The 15,634-nt window shown below is 37.3% G+C and overlaps 1 protein-coding gene across 9 annotated transcripts in view; it reads left to right on the forward strand.

Annotated features, from left to right (window-relative positions):
- DNM3 (dynamin 3) overlaps positions 1-15,634 on the forward strand; it is a 576,309-nt gene that overhangs the window by 258,030 nt on the left and 302,645 nt on the right. For 7 of the 9 annotated variants that reach the window (XM_059936430.1, XM_059936401.1, XM_059936392.1 and 4 more), the window contains exons 13-14: positions 5,400-5,451; positions 6,272-6,301. In XM_059936430.1, the coding sequence (XP_059792413.1) occupies positions 5,400-5,451; positions 6,272-6,301 (82 nt within the window). The remainder of the gene's footprint in view (positions 1-5,399; positions 5,452-6,271; positions 6,302-15,634) is intronic. The other 2 variants (XM_059936424.1, XM_059936459.1) reach the window with 1 other exon arrangement.

The raw sequence follows: 15,634 nt of genomic DNA on the forward strand, positions 1-15,634 counted from the left end.
TGGGTGGTAACTCCCAGTTGCTCAAACCAGAAACCTGAGTGTCATTCTTTACTCCTTGTTCCCCTCACCTTTGTTTCTTTCCATCTTTAACAGGTCCATATGATTCTACCTCTATAATATTTTTGGAATTTTTTCTATTTCTTCCTATCATCATTGCTACTAATAAAGTTAGTCTTCTCTTGGGTGGGTTGCTACAGTGGTCTCCTTGCCCCCTTGTCATGTTCTTTCTAATTCCTTCTAGAATTCTTATTACTTTCAGAATAAAGTCTAAACTCATTAGCATGGTTTCCAAGGCCCTGTAGAATCTTGTCTTTTGCTTACCTCTTCAGCCTATTCTATTGTTACTATTCCTCTCTATCCCACCCCCTAGCTCTGTGCTGTAGCCAGACTGGCCACTTTTGGATTCCTAAATGTACCATACTCTTGCTGCAGCACATGTCTGTGGCACACTTCTTCAAATTATTTAAATTTCCTATTGCAGATAAACATTAAGAATCTGGTTGTATATAACCCTGGCATCAAAATACAATTCCATAAATATTTCTTAAGAAACTACTGTAAACTGTAAACACTGCGAGGTAATGTCAGTGGTGAGAGAGGTAGAGATAACTGATTAATGCCACACACCGTTGGCCATCAAGCAGCAGACCTTGTTGGAGGGGAGTTAGAGGCCTGCGTATAACACAGTCCTGTTTATAGAATACAGGCACAGACTAAGAGCTAGCGGAGTTCATGGGAAGGAGAGATAACTGGAGGTTTCTGAGAAGGCATAATTCAGAAATGGTACTTGCTTTGATTTTGAAGGCTGGGCAGGACTCCAACAGTCAGAGGGAGGGGATCAAGGCTGGCTGCTTCCTGTCTTCCCTGGTTCAGAGTTGATACTGCCTATTTCAGGGAGGTAATATTTAATAAAATACTTCTTTGATCATGCCATTTTCTGGCTTAGAATCTTTGAATACTTTCTGCTGCCTTCACTATAATGACCAAATTCTCCATAATTGGCCCTAACATAGAGTTATTGTACTAAGTGGCTTTTAAGGTCATTTATTGAATACAAACCTGAGTCTATGGTCATACAATTTTTCCCATAATAGTTTTACTTTCCACAACTTCCCTACATGCCCTAGCTTTCTACCTCCTGGCTTTGCTTATACTACCCCATTCTCTTGGAATGCAGTTGATTTTCTTCCTCTATTAAAATTTTACTTTTCTTCAAGTTTTCTATGAAAATCTCAGATCAAATCAAACCAAAATGATCTTTCTTTTCTCTGAACATTCAGAGTAATTACTATGTACAGGATTTGTCTGATAAATGGTCACACATACCCCTTGGCACATTCTTATGTTATTATAATCTTATTGCATATGCACATGGACATGGATAGACACAAATATGCAGAAAAAATTTTTGAGCTAAGAGGTAACATGGATTATTTTTCTTTGAATGTCATTCAATGTGCTCTTATTTTTATAAAAATTTAAACCTTTTGTTATATAATTTCAAAATCATTATGTCTCAGAGCATTAAACTAATTAAACCTAATTTGGTTTTATGTGTTTTAATGTTCTGGCGAACTCTTCAGCAGTGACTTGTGTGTAGTAGGAATTTTATATGATTAATAACGTACACACAGATAATAAGATATGGGGTTAATTATATCCCACATTTGAAACAGAAGCGCTTTTTTGGCTTTCTGTTACAACCTTAAATATTTATTCTTTTAGAGCTTATTCCTTTGTTATTTGTGTTTTGTGTATGTATGTCACTACCCACACTAGATAAATTGTAGGCTCTCTTTACAAGGACCATACCTTATACATGTTTATATGTTCCACAGAGTTTCTTTCAGATAGTTGGTGCCCTAACAGTTTTGACTTATGTCAAATTAAAACATTATATATAGGTGTGTTTTACAATATTGCAGAGATAACCAGTTAAGGACCTATTACCAAGAATACCTCCAAAGACTCAAATTAACTTGCAAGTCCTTACATGGTTTTCTGTGAATACATTTTTAAATAAGTATTTTGAAATACTTTCAGTTCAGTTATCATTGCATTCCTAAGAGTTATGATAAAGGATGTTTTCTATCTAGGCAGATTATTTTTTATTATGTTACTTATGGAGTAAATTTAAGTACCTAAATACGTCATTAAAAGCAGTATCTTTGGATTTATGGGGCCAGTTGCTGCAAAAAAGATTATTTTTTAGGTGAAAAGTAAAGGTAATTTAGTATTTGTTCTAACACTAATATTTGAGATTGGCTTATAAAATAAATCTATTTTTTCCCTGCATATTCTTACAAGTGGTAGATCCTAAATATGCATTATTTAGTAGATGAAAATTCTGTCAGTGGAAAATCTCTTCACCTAGTGGATTTCACAAGCATCTGAGAGTAACTTTGCATCTCAAGGAATCTTAGATGTAAAAGAAACTTAAGAAACAGTGCCCCAGCACTTGTCTCTGTCTCTCTGACTCTTAGCGCGCACACACACACACACACACACACACACACACACACACACACACACACACTTTATAGCCAAGAAAGCCAAGAAACTAAGGTCCATTTAGGTCATACTCTTTGCCTAAGGTAGCACAAGGAGTCATCAACAATCTCTGTGTTTTTTGCTTTATATTCAGTTTCTTTTCTCTTATATGATTTTAAGGGGACCTATACATAATTTGAGGGTCCCCAGTAGTTCACCTACTTAAAAGTAAACACCTGTAAGTCTGCCATAGTTCGAAGTTACCACTACTAGTCAGTGATTTATTTTAAAATAGCTCCTGTTAAAAAAAAAAAAAAACCTCTAAAACACAAGTATGATGCTTGGGAGAGATGGTCATATCCATGAAGAAGGCATGATCACATTATAATAGTAGTTTTCCCATTTCTTCCTAGAAGAGAGGAAAGCCTGGAGGACCCTGGAGAAAGAAAGCATGGGATCTGAAGCCCCAGGAAGAGTAGTACTTTAGGCACACTTTGTGCATCAGGGCATGGTGGGCAGCCAGAGGGCAGTGTGGTCTCATCAGACCCCTGGCCACAGACACAACCTTCACCTCATTCACAACCTCACCACAAAAACCTGAATAATGTAGATTTGGATTATACAGAGAAAAGGTTGGAGAGATGAATTTCATAGTAATTAAGGGAATTAAGCATTTAACTAAAGACTAGAAAAATAATAAGAACTGAGGAGAGAAGAAAAGCTAAACTCTGAGATTAGCAAATTGAAAAAGAAAGAGACACAAAATATCTTTAGTAATGAAATACAGTGTGGCCTTTCAACACCCACCTCTTCCCCATCCTCAGTTGAAGGTAGTATATAGTTTTTTTATGAGTTTGAAGGGAAGCAGCTTAAATACATCATGGGAGATTATAAAAGATTGCCATTTTGAGCAACTGTTCTAAGTGTGGCATTGATTTCTGATGTGCTGCTGAGCTATAATATCCCACTACTTTAAACAGTTGATTGATAACCTTAATCTGTCTTTTCTCTGTTTTAGACTATTTCATTAATCTCCAAAACAGCTTCTGTAAACAACTAAACAATCAGTTAGAGGGTTCAGTATTGCTAGTCTTTTCAGAATAACCAAAATGAGTTGTATTTTCTTATATTGATATATGTTTACTCATGGACTCACCAAAAGAAAGCCTTCAGTCTTTTGAGAGATAGAGTAACATATTGCCTAATCTTGAGATTTCTGGGGTTAAATTGTTGGGGTGATATCTGGCTCTTATCCCCTCTATGCTCGTGTTATAATGGTATCAGCCTCATTGGATTTCTCATTCAACAGATATTTGTTGAAGCCAACTATGTGCCAGGTAGTTTCTACGCACTGGGGTTATAGCAGCAAATGAAACAGGCAAAAACCCCTGCTCACAAGGAGCTTTCATTCTAATGGAGGGAGGCAGATAATAAACACACAAAAAATCAGTAAACTATATAGTCTGTTTGAAGGTGAAAAATGCCATAGAGAAAAGCAGAACAGTATAAAGGGGATGAGAATCCTGGAGGAAGGGAGGGATTCAATTTTGAATAGGGTGGTCGTGGTAGGTCTCACTGAAAAGATAAATTTGAATAAAGACTTGAAGGAGGTGATGTTGGGAACCATGCAGATATAGAGGAAGTGTATTTTTTAGGCTGATGGAGCAGCTGGCATAAAGGCTTTGAGGTGGGAGTGTGCATGGTGGGATCAAAAAAAAAGGAGATCAGTATGGCTGGACCTCTCGAATGAAAGAGGTGGAGAATAGGAGGAGATGAGTCAAAGAGGTGGAGAGTGGGATTTAAGGGCCTTGTGGACCATTGCAAGAATTTTGACTTTTACCCTGAGTGTAATTGTATTGCATAGCAGTAGAGGGTTTTGAGCAGAAGAGTGACAGGAACCCCCCTTTAAAAGGATCACTCTGGCTTCTGTGTTGAGAATAGACATTAGGGGGACAAGTGTGTAAGACCAAAGAGACCAAAGAGTAAGTGATGACGACAGTGCAAGTGAGAGATAATGGTGGCTTGGAACAAGGTAGTAGCAATGGAATAAAAAGATGTTGAATTTTAAAGACATTTTGAGAAGTAGAGTCAATAGCATTTGCTGATGATTTGATGTGGAAGTAAGAGAAAGAGGAACCAAGGACTTTGGCTTAAGCACTTGGCAATATGGAATTGCCATTAATTAAAAAGGGAAAGAATGTGGGTGGAACAGGATTTAGGGAGGATGTCACAAGTTCAGTTTTCACAGATTAAGTCTGAGATGCCCATTAGACATCCAAGTGGAAATGCTGAGTTGTTGAAAACATACTTGAGTCTAGAATTGATGAGATGGGTCCAAGCTGAAGATGCGCTATGGGAGTTGTCAGAATATAGTGGAATTCAAAGCAATGAGATTAGATGATATCATGAGTTTGGGATCTGGAATTAGACTACCTAGTACCAGCACTTGTTAGCTGAGTAATATGGGGGAAGCCACTCAGCTTCTCTGTGACTCAGTATCTCCATCTGTAAAATGAATGAATATTACCTCGCAGGGTTAAAATTAAAATAAAATCACTAATATCTGTAAACCACTTAGAACATGGCATATACTCAAAAAGTGCTATCAATTTTCAGTACAATCTTATATACCTGTGGGATATCACTAATACTTAACCTTGACTTATTAATGTAGCAATACAGGTTTTCTTCCTGTGGTGTATTATTTTTGATTTGTGATTACTAATTGGTTCTAGAAGTTCCATTGAGTTGGTTTTGCTTCCAGAATTAAACTGACCTGGATTTTTTATATTAGCTCTGCCTCAGTTGTTGATATATTTTTAATGCCTGTATTTATTTTAGTATCTGTTACTTGCTCAGAAAAAAATCTTATGATTTTCTTCAGTGCTTCTCTCCTTTGCTTTTCTCAGTGCTCAGCAGAGGAGCAGTCAGGTTCACAAGAAAAACACAATTGGAAATCAGGTAGGAATTGTTTAAAAGAATTAGAGCATGCATGTCCGAAAGAATTTGAACTAAATTGCTTGATTGACTTTTTTAAAATGCAAATTAATCATGTGCAAATTTTGCTGGAAATGCAACTTTTTGTTTTGTTTTTGCTTTTAAAGTTTTTGGAGTGAATTGCATTTTTTTTTTTGCTATTTTATGCAGTTAACCCTATTGATTTATTTTAAATAACTTTTCTGCTATTTGCTCTGCTTTTCAAATTTGACTCCTTGTGTCCTGCTTTGCTTGCTTACATTACCCCTAAATTTGATTTAACATTGAATCTGTGAGTCAGTTCAAGGTTAAAATATGGTGAGTAGTTGCATGAGCTTTCTGGTGCTGCTGACTAGTTCACACATTTGCACAGCTTGGTAACAGTGAAGGGACAGCTCATAAAGAAGGCAGTTTGGGATTTAAGATTTAATCTCTGCCACACCACATCCTGTTGGTTAATGAAGATGTTAATTCCTAAGAAGATCTGATCTTTTAAGTTTTTGTGTTTTGGGCTGGCCAGCTGTCTCTGACTAATAGCGCTCTGCAGAGATTGCATTAACTCTGACAGTTTGCTGTTTCTTTTATGTTTTATGTGATAATGAATATTTGCATTGTTATTTCTTTTCAAGTCAAAACAATGATGGTTTTATAGTTTTTTTAAAAATTCAGAGGTACAATTGTTGAATAAATTGAAACCTCTGCTCTAAAATTTTTTCCATTGTTTTGAAAGGAGAAGAGGTAATAATAGACTTTATTTTGAAAACTTTTTTTCTGAACTAAAGCATATAATTCTTTGCTATTTCAGGGAACCAATCTTCCGCCTTCAAGGCAAATTGTACGAGCTAAGTTCTGTAAGCTTTACTGTTGCTTTTTCATTTAGCATCCCAAGGGCACAGTTTGTCTTTAACTGATTAACTCAACTAGCGCTTGCTACTAATTTTTTTAAACTTAGATTGTCTTGTCCATAACACCCTATCATTGAAATAAAAATCCTCTTAAGAGGGTTCATCCCTTCACTGCTAATAACTTGCTGTGATTGAAAGGTATGAACTAGTAAATTCTAAAATGCTGTAATAATAAATGTTTAACACTGTGGGTGCTTTGATATTTCTCTAATTTTAATGGGCCTTAAAATAATTAAAATCATTAATGACCTTCATCTCTGTCCTTTTATGCTATGTTGTTATAAGGTGTAAGCCTTTCTCTTCCCCTTCTATGATAATATTTCCAATAAATGTAGGTGACACTTCTAAAAGGTGGGTGAATATTAAACAACTGATCTTGATATATCTGTTGATACTACCCAATAGCAATTATTTGTATTTATTTTTTTAAAAATAATAAAACAAAAAGTAAAATTACACTGATTGACATTTTATATGGCTTTAGAGTTGAAGCTTTTAAAACCAGATGCTTTATCTTCACTTAATGGAAGTATAAAGATATTGTCAAATTACTAGCATTAAAAGAAAAAACCAATTATACTCATTTCTACCATGGGCGAGGCAGCCCTAAAATCTTTCTTCCAGCTATGCACAACTTGAGAATGAGATCGGAAGATGGGTCAATTATTTTCCTCATGATGCTTTGGCAGAAACAAACTGTGGAGCGAGATATTCCTGGGTTCAAATTCTCCTCTGTCACGTAGTAGCCATGTGGCCTTGGACAAACTGAACCTGAGTTTGCCCAATTGTGTGATGGGAAGAATAGAAAATATCTCTGCCCAGTGATTGTGAGAATCAGAAATAACCTACATCATGAGGTTTGCATCTGGGTACTAGATACGTGCCCTATAAAGAGTAGACGGTAGGTAGGTGCTGCTTCTTGGAACTTTGGGGAGAAAAAAAATATGGAGTATAAGAAAATTATAAAAGCTATTAAATGAGAACAATGAAACATTTGGGAAAATTAGAAGCTATGGCAATTATTCTGTAGATTACAATGGCCAGATTAAGCCTGGATGTGGTGTAATGGATTTACCTATAAAACTTTCCTCATGGTCAGAACTCTAGCTCATAGAAGTTTATACTTATTGGAAAAGCAATAGTATAGTGGCATAAATGTATACTTTAAATCAGATCTGGATGGAAACTCAGAACAGTTTTCAATTATGTTGCCTCCAAATGCTAAAATCATGCTAATTATGTTTCTGTGCCTTTACTTTCACTGAGTACTTCAAAGCCCATACATTATGGAAGTTTTATAACTCAAGATAATAGAATTGGGGTGAGTGTTATAATAGAATACAGATCCCTTATCCAAAACCTCTGGGACCAGATGTGCCTTGAAGGTCAGAACTTTCTGGATTTTAGAAAAATATTGCATATATTATATATTACCCAGTATTCCTGTGGGGTCAGAGGCAACACATATTGTAATTAAACATGTTGTATTTCTGCAGTGAAACAAATGATAATCACACCAAGTAGATTAAATGAAAGACATAAATATTTTCACATCAAGTCAGGTTTTGCTGCCAAATTTGTTGCTGTTGTTGCTGTTGTTCTAACCTTTCACTTTGCAAGTAAGAGGTTATGAACCTGAATATCTTATTTTTCAGAACCAAATCCAATAATTAAACACGATACAGTATATTTTAAAGAATCCTTTATTGTTTTTTTCTGCTTAGCGGAAATGAACCATAATTACTTGAAACCCCTTTCTTTATGAAGCTGAATAGCTGAGGTTGATTTGGGTTTGTATTCAAAAATCAAGAAGCTCAAAGACAGGGAGCCTTGGAGCTCAGCCTGCTAACTGATGTCAGCTTTAATGGTTGGTGGGGCTAAGATACTCTGCACTATCCTAGCAAATGCTTCATCCATTCTGATATCCTCTTAGCGCTCCTGATTATAAGAGATGGCTGTGCAGAATCTATTCTGAATACTTTAGAAGAATTTGAAGAAAGAAAAATTCCTCCTTAAAGTCTAAATCCCCATTTGTTTTCACCTGCCTAGAAATTTGTCTGCTTAGAAGTTCTACATGCTGGTGTCAACAAATGTATGAAAAAAATGTGAGCACACAATTAGCCTAAAGTTGCACTGCCCAGAAATTTCAACGTAAATTTCATTCATCCCTTCACTCAATCACTTGTGTATTTGAAACTTTTGAGAGTCAAAAACTGTGGTAGATGTTAGAATGATGAATAAATCATGGGCCCTGCTGTCAGGGAGCTCACATCCCAGTGGGGATTGTGGTAAGCAACTGAAGTCTGTCACCTTTTTCAAGGTTAGCTCCTTCTGATACTTCAGGCCTCACTGAAACATCACTTCAGTGAGAGGCTGGCCCTGACTGTTGAATCTAAAGTCACCTTTCCTCCCCCAAATCTTGTCATTGTTATCTATCATGTTTATTTATTATTTTTTGTTTTCTTTCACTAGGACAGTAAGCTCCATTAAAGCTATTTCTTTTAAATTTTATTTATTTATTTTTTTGGCTGTGCTGGGTCTTTGTTGCTGCATGTGGGCTTTCTCTAGTTGGGGTGAGCCTGGGCTACTCTTTGTTGTGCTGCATGGGCTTCTCATTGCAGTGGCTTCTCTTGTTGCGGAGCACGGGCTCTAGGCACGTGGGTTCCAGTAGTTGCAACATGTGGGCTCAGTAATTGCGGCACTTGAGCCCTAGAGCGTGTGGGCTTCAGTAGTTGCGGCTTGCGGGCTCTAGAGCGCAGACTCAGTAGTTGTGGCACACGGGCTTAGTTGCTCCGCGGCATATGGGATCTTCCCAGCCAAGGGCTCGAACCCGTGTCCCCTGCATTGGCAGGCAGATTCTTAACCACTGTGCCACTAGGGAAGTCCCAAAGCTATTTTTTGTGTGTGTGTGATGGTGAAAGCAGTGGAGTATCATTGTAAGGTTGTAAGTGCAATCATAATAATAGTTTAGAAAGATCATTTTGCCTGTAGTGTGGAGAAAGATTTTGAAGGGAGGACGAGATTAGAAAAAGTAGACTAGCTAGGAGTCTAGTCTAGAAGTCTAGCCTCCTAACAGTTAGGAGGCTGTTGGAGACAAAAGATTATGATTATTTGGGCTAGCTAAGCTCTCTGTACTAGATTTGAGGAGAAGCTGATGAATTCAGGAGATATTAAGTAGAAAAAGAATCTAAAGGATTGTGATGAATTAGATGTTGAGGAGAGTGCTGGGGATTGTCAGCAATGCAGTGTGGACATCTGATTTAGGCACAGTTGAGATGGTGGTGCTCTTCATGGAGAAAGGAACATAGTGAGGAAGGGTAGATATGTTGAATATAGCCACTGTGGAAGATTGGAGTAAAAATATCCAGTGGGAAGTTGGATAAAAATGCCTAGACTTCAGAAGAGACAGAGAAACATTTATTCCAAAAGTAGGGAACCACTGAAAGATTTCCAGTAGGGAAGGGGTATCATCTGATTTATATGTTGGAAAGATCTGTGTATTAGCCATATGAAATGATTTGGAAGAATAAAGCTAGATATATGGAAATTGGTGAAGACATTTCTGAAATAATTCAGGTAAGAAAATACAAATGTCAATAGCAGGAGGTATCTAGGAGAAGGACAGGTTCAAAAATATATTTAGAGGCTGGAAAGAGTTATAAATAGTTGTGGAGTTGGGTGGGGGGTGTTAAGTCATTCTCCCAAGCTATGGCTAGGGAGGTCTACTGACAAAGGGAGTACAGATGAAGGAGGACCAGATTTCAGTGGAGGTGGGAGAAGAAGTGGTGATTTCAGTTTCAGATATATTTTTTGTGCCTATTGGAGATGTCAGTAGAGTTTGAGGTTCAAGACTTGTCTAGACTGGAGATATAAGTTTTACAGTTGTCAATGTGTACATTGTAGTTGAAGCCATGGGAGTAGATGAGATCACCTCCAGAGGATGAAAGCATAGAAGGAAATGTGAGATTTAAAGGATAAAAGAGAAAGAAGAGTTGGGACAGAACGAGGAACTGAAAAGGAGTCTAAGAAGTGATAAGAGAAGTAGGAAAACTTGGAGAGTAGTAGAATGAGAGCTCAGGGAAGAGAATGTTTCAAAGAGGGAATGGTCAAGTAGTATTAGCTATTTCCAAGAGCTCAAGAAGCACAGGGGAAGTTGTCAAATGGGTGGACTCATAGAAGGTCCTGCACATTGTTTGGACCACCGAGGTAGTACCAGTCCTCTTGGTCTTGTGAATTGCTTTTCTACTCCACAGCTGGAAGGTAGAACAAAGCTAAGAAAGCAGGCAATGGAATTAATACCCTGAGCTGAAGTTTTTCCAGGGAAACAGCATGTAAGGTCAAAAGAGCAGATGAGTTAAAGTTTTGAAGAAAGACAGTTTGAAATAAAGGATTGGTATGAATGGTTCTGATTAGTGTACTAGTCATGACATTAGTCAGGAGAGGTTAACCAAGTAACAATCCCAGAATTTCAGTAGCTTAATATAATAACAATTTAATTCACCCTGCTATGCAATTCAATCAAGTCATCTAGATGGAGCTGGGGTGAGGCAACCCTGCTTCACGTGGTCAGTCATGGACTTTCGAACTCTTCATTCTTCCAAAAGATGAGAAAGAACAAAGCCTGAGTGTCTTTTTGAATTACAGTTTTCTCAGGGTATATGCCCAGGAGTGGGATTGCTGGGTCATATGGTAGTTCTATTTTTAGTTTTTTAAGGAACCTCCATACTGTTCTCCATAGTGGCTGTATCAATTTACATTCCCACCAACAGTGCAAGAGGGTTCCCTTTTCTCCACACCCTCTCCAGCATTTATTGTTTCTAGATTTTTTGATGATGACCATTCTGACCAGTGTGAGGTGATACCTCATTGTGGTTTTGATTTGCATTTCTCTAATTATTAGTGATGTTGAGCATCACAGGGAGAGGAAGGGGAAGCTGGGATGAAGTGAGAGAGTAGCACTGACATATATACACTAACAAATGTAAAATGGATGGCTAGTGGGAAGCTGCTGCATAGCACAGGGAGATCAGCTCGATGCTTTGTGACGACCTAGAGGGGTGGGATAGGGAGGGGGTGGGAAGGAGGCTCAAGACACAGGGGATATGGGGATATATGTATACATATACCTGATTCACTTTGTTGTACAGCGGAAACTAACACAACATTGTAAAGCAATTATACTCCAATAAAGATATAAAAAAAATAAAGAAAAAGAAAGAAGCCTGAGTGAGGGAGGTTTGTAAGGACCAGCCTGGAAGTGGCACACATCTTTTCCACTTCCATTCCATTGACCAGAACTCAGTTGTGGCCTCACCTAACTGCAAAGGAAACAGGAAAATATAATCTGAGATTGCACCCAGAAAAAAAAGAAAAGACAAAGATGATGTTGACTGAAAATTGAAAGGAAATGGGGAAACAAGGGCACTGGGTTTTTTCTGAAATTAGAGAAAATGTGTACCAGGATTAAGGGGAAAAATGGTAGGGTTGGAGGTTGAAGTCAGTGAGTGGGATGTTGTATCTCAAGGTTTAAGAGGGAAGAGAATGCCGCCTTAAAGTCATGGATGTTATTGGAATAAGAAGGAACAGACACTGGAGGAGGGAAATGACAAATGATGCTACAGATATTTGTGGAACATTGTCTTCAGAAGGTCTGGGTAGTAAAGAGAAATAGGGATGAAGTTTTATGGAGTTGAATGTGTTAAGGGCCAGGATATATTGAGACCAGGAAGATTGATGTGGCTTTTACGTGACTGATAATCCATTCCTTTAGCTGTAAAAATCTAGAGCAGGAAGTGCTGACGTGCTCTTTGGCCCAGACTGCATCCAACTGCAATTGTGTAACTAGGAAGACCTTTTCCTTTGGCAGGGAGCAGAGCAGGTGCTTGCAGGATACCTCCTAGTTCCGGGCTATCAGGGTACCTTCTAGTACTGGGCTTATTGTCCATTTTGTTTCCCACCAATGTGCCTTCTGTTGCTCTAACTTTAGAATCAAGTGTGAAATTTGGCTTTCCCAAACCTACAAGTCTCCAGATAACTGGATTCTCAACCTTCTTGAATTGTAGGCTGTAAGGTAAAAAGACCTTTCTTATCAACACAGGGTCTCTTCCCTCCCTACTTTCTGAAAGCTAGTTTCAGTAGACAGTAGTCTCTTTTCCTTAGGACCCCGTACAGGTCTAAAAAGATCAACACACTCCAATATTCTAAAATTTTCCTACCAAGTTCCCTAGTTCTTCCATCTCCGTAAGTAATAGTTCAAGACCACTGTTAAAAGAGGTGAGAGTTTAATCAGCTATTTTACAGCTGGATAGCAAAGACTGCCAACTTCCTAGGCTACAATAGAGGGCTCCTAACAGCCCTCCCTCCTTCTTTGTCCACTCAGCTAATTCCACCTTTCAGGGTCTGTCACTTTTAATTCCCACACTCATGTGACTTCCTGGTACCAATATCTATATCAGGATTCTTTCAGATATAAATTTCATAAGAACTCAATTTAAATGACCTTGGAAGAAAGTGAATTAATTAGTTTACATGATTGAACATTTCATAGATAGAGTTAAGTACTATTTATCCATGGCTCAAACAGTATCAAGATGAACTGATTTGGTAAACCATGATGAACTAGACAAATTCTTTCCAGTTTTTGCTTCTGCTTCTTTGCTATTGGCTCTATTCTTCGGCCCCAAAGAATTGCAATATGGCAGCCAGGGGGTTTGCTTCCTGGTTTGACTCCCACAGAAATAAATGAGTCTTTCCTCCAGAATTCTCAGAAAAGCTCCTGAGGTGCACTCTGATTGGACAGGCTTGGATCATGTGCTCATTCCTGAACCAATCACTGTGGCCAGAGAAAGAGATGTACTGATTGGCTTAAGCCAGATCACGTGGACTGGAAGTGGAGGTGGTTTCCTCTCCACTTGAAGTCAGAGCTATTGTTAGAAGAAGAGAGAATAGGGGCTGGAGGAGGTGCATCAGGGATGATGGCTACAGGTACCTGTTGAGCGTTGTTTGTCTTCAGAACAATTTAATTTGGGTAATAGGATTCTTGTATGTTTTGTCTTCTTGAAGGAATATAAGATTTGTAATACCTCATTATTAAAACTCTATTTTCATTTATTGATTAAATTTAATAATTTTCCCAATTCATCCTCTGACTTTCTATCTCCTTCCTCCTTCTCTATCTTTCTTTTTAAAAAATAATTCTATTGACTATACAAAGTTGAGAAGTAATATAGTGCAGTTGTTCTTCAGAGCTGGAATTGTGAAGCCACTCTGTGAACAGGAACAAATTATTTAACCTTCCTTTTCCTCAGGTTTCTAATTTATAATAAGCTGATAAGAATTGGAACTGCTTCATAAGGTTTTTGTAAGTATTATATGAGATAATACAAGTTAGGTACCTAGAACAGGGACTGGCTGATAGTAAGTGCTATGTAAAGTACTTCCTATTATTATCATTGCTGTTGTTATCTATTTGTATTATTCTGTTAGTCTTCAAGAAAGATAGTAAAATAATTGCTTTTATTTTCAAATTGAACCTTTTCTCCCTTGGAAGTGGGAAGACTGTTACAAAGCAACAGTGAAATCTGCATTTCCAGTAATGGTTCATGGATTAATTCTTTTAAGGTTGTATTCCATTTATAGTTATTATAAAATATTGACTATAGTCTGTGTATTGTACAATATATCCTTGCAGCTTATTTTATATGTAATAGTTTGTACCTCTTAATTCCCTACCCCTAGATTGCCCCTCTCCCCAGTGGTAACCACTAGTTTGTTCTCTATATCTGTGAGTCTGTTTCTTTTTGTTATATTGACTAGTTTGTTGTACTTTTCAGATTCTACATATAAGTATTATCATATAGTAGTAGTCTTTCTCTGTCTGACTTATTTCACTTAGCAAAATACCCTCCAAGTCCATCAGTGTTGTTGCAAATGGCAAAATTTCATTCTTTTTTATGCCTGAATAGTATTCCACTGTGTATGTATAGCACATCTTCTTAATCCGTTCATCTGTTGATGGACACTTAGGTTGCTTCCATATCTTGGCAATTGTAAATAATGCTGCTGTGAACATTGGGGTACATGTACCTTTTCAAATTAGTGCTTTTGTTTTTTTTCAGATATATGCCCAGGAGTGGAATTGCTGGGTCATATGGTAGTTCTATTTTTAGTTTTTTGAGAAATCTCCATACTGTTTTCAAGTATTGGTGGCTGCACCAATTTACATTCCCACCAACAGTGTACAAATGTTCCCTTTTCTCCACATCCTTGCCAACATTTGTTATTTGTGTTCTTTTTGATGATTGCCATTCTGACAGGTATGAGGTGATATCTCATTGTGGTTTTGACTTGCATTTCCCTGCTGATTAGCCATGTTGAGCATCTTTTCATGTCCCTGTTGGCCATCTGTATTTCCTTATTGGAGAAATGTCTATTCAGGTCTTCTGCCCATTTTTTAATCAGGTTTTTTGTTTTTTTAATGTTGAGTTGTAGGATCTGTTCATATATTTCAGATATTAACCCCTTACTGGTCATATCATTTGCAAATATTTTCTCCCATTCAAATAGGTTGTCTTTTCATTTTGTCGATGGTTTCCTTTGCTGTGCAAAAGCTTTTAAGTTTAATTAGGTTGCATGTATTTATTTTTGCTTTTATTTCCTTTGCTTTAGGAGATAAATCCAAAGAAATATTGCTACGATTTATATCAAAGAGTGTTCTGCCTACATTTTCTCCTAGAAATTTTATGGTTTCCAGTTTTACATTTAGGTCTTTAATCCATTTTGAGTTTATTTTCATATATGGTGTTAGAGAAAATTCTAATTTCATTCTTTTATGTGTAACTGTCCAATTTTCCCAGCACCACTTATTGAAGAGACTGTCTTTTTTCCCTTGTATATTCTTTCTTCCTTTGTTGTAGATTAATTGACCATGAGTATGTGTTTTTTTCTGGGCTCTCTATTCTGTTCCATTGATCTATGCATCTGTTTTTGTGCCAGTACCATACTGTTTTGATTACTGTAGCCTTGTAGTATATTCTGAAGTCAGGGAGCGTGAATCCTCCAGCTCTGTTCTTCTCTTTCAAGATTGCTTTGGCTATTTGGGGTCTTTTGTGTTTTCATACCAATTTTAGAATTTTTCTAGTTCTGTGAAAAATACCATTGGTATTTTGATAGAGATTGCATTGAACCTGTAGATTTCCTTTGCTGGTGTGGTCATTTTAACAGTATTAACTCTTCCAATCCAGGAACACAGTATATCTTTCTAT

The sequence above is a fragment of the Balaenoptera ricei genome, chromosome 1, assembly GCF_028023285.1.
Source record: "Balaenoptera ricei isolate mBalRic1 chromosome 1, mBalRic1.hap2, whole genome shotgun sequence".
NCBI classification, from domain to species: domain Eukaryota; kingdom Metazoa; phylum Chordata; class Mammalia; order Artiodactyla; family Balaenopteridae; genus Balaenoptera; species Balaenoptera ricei.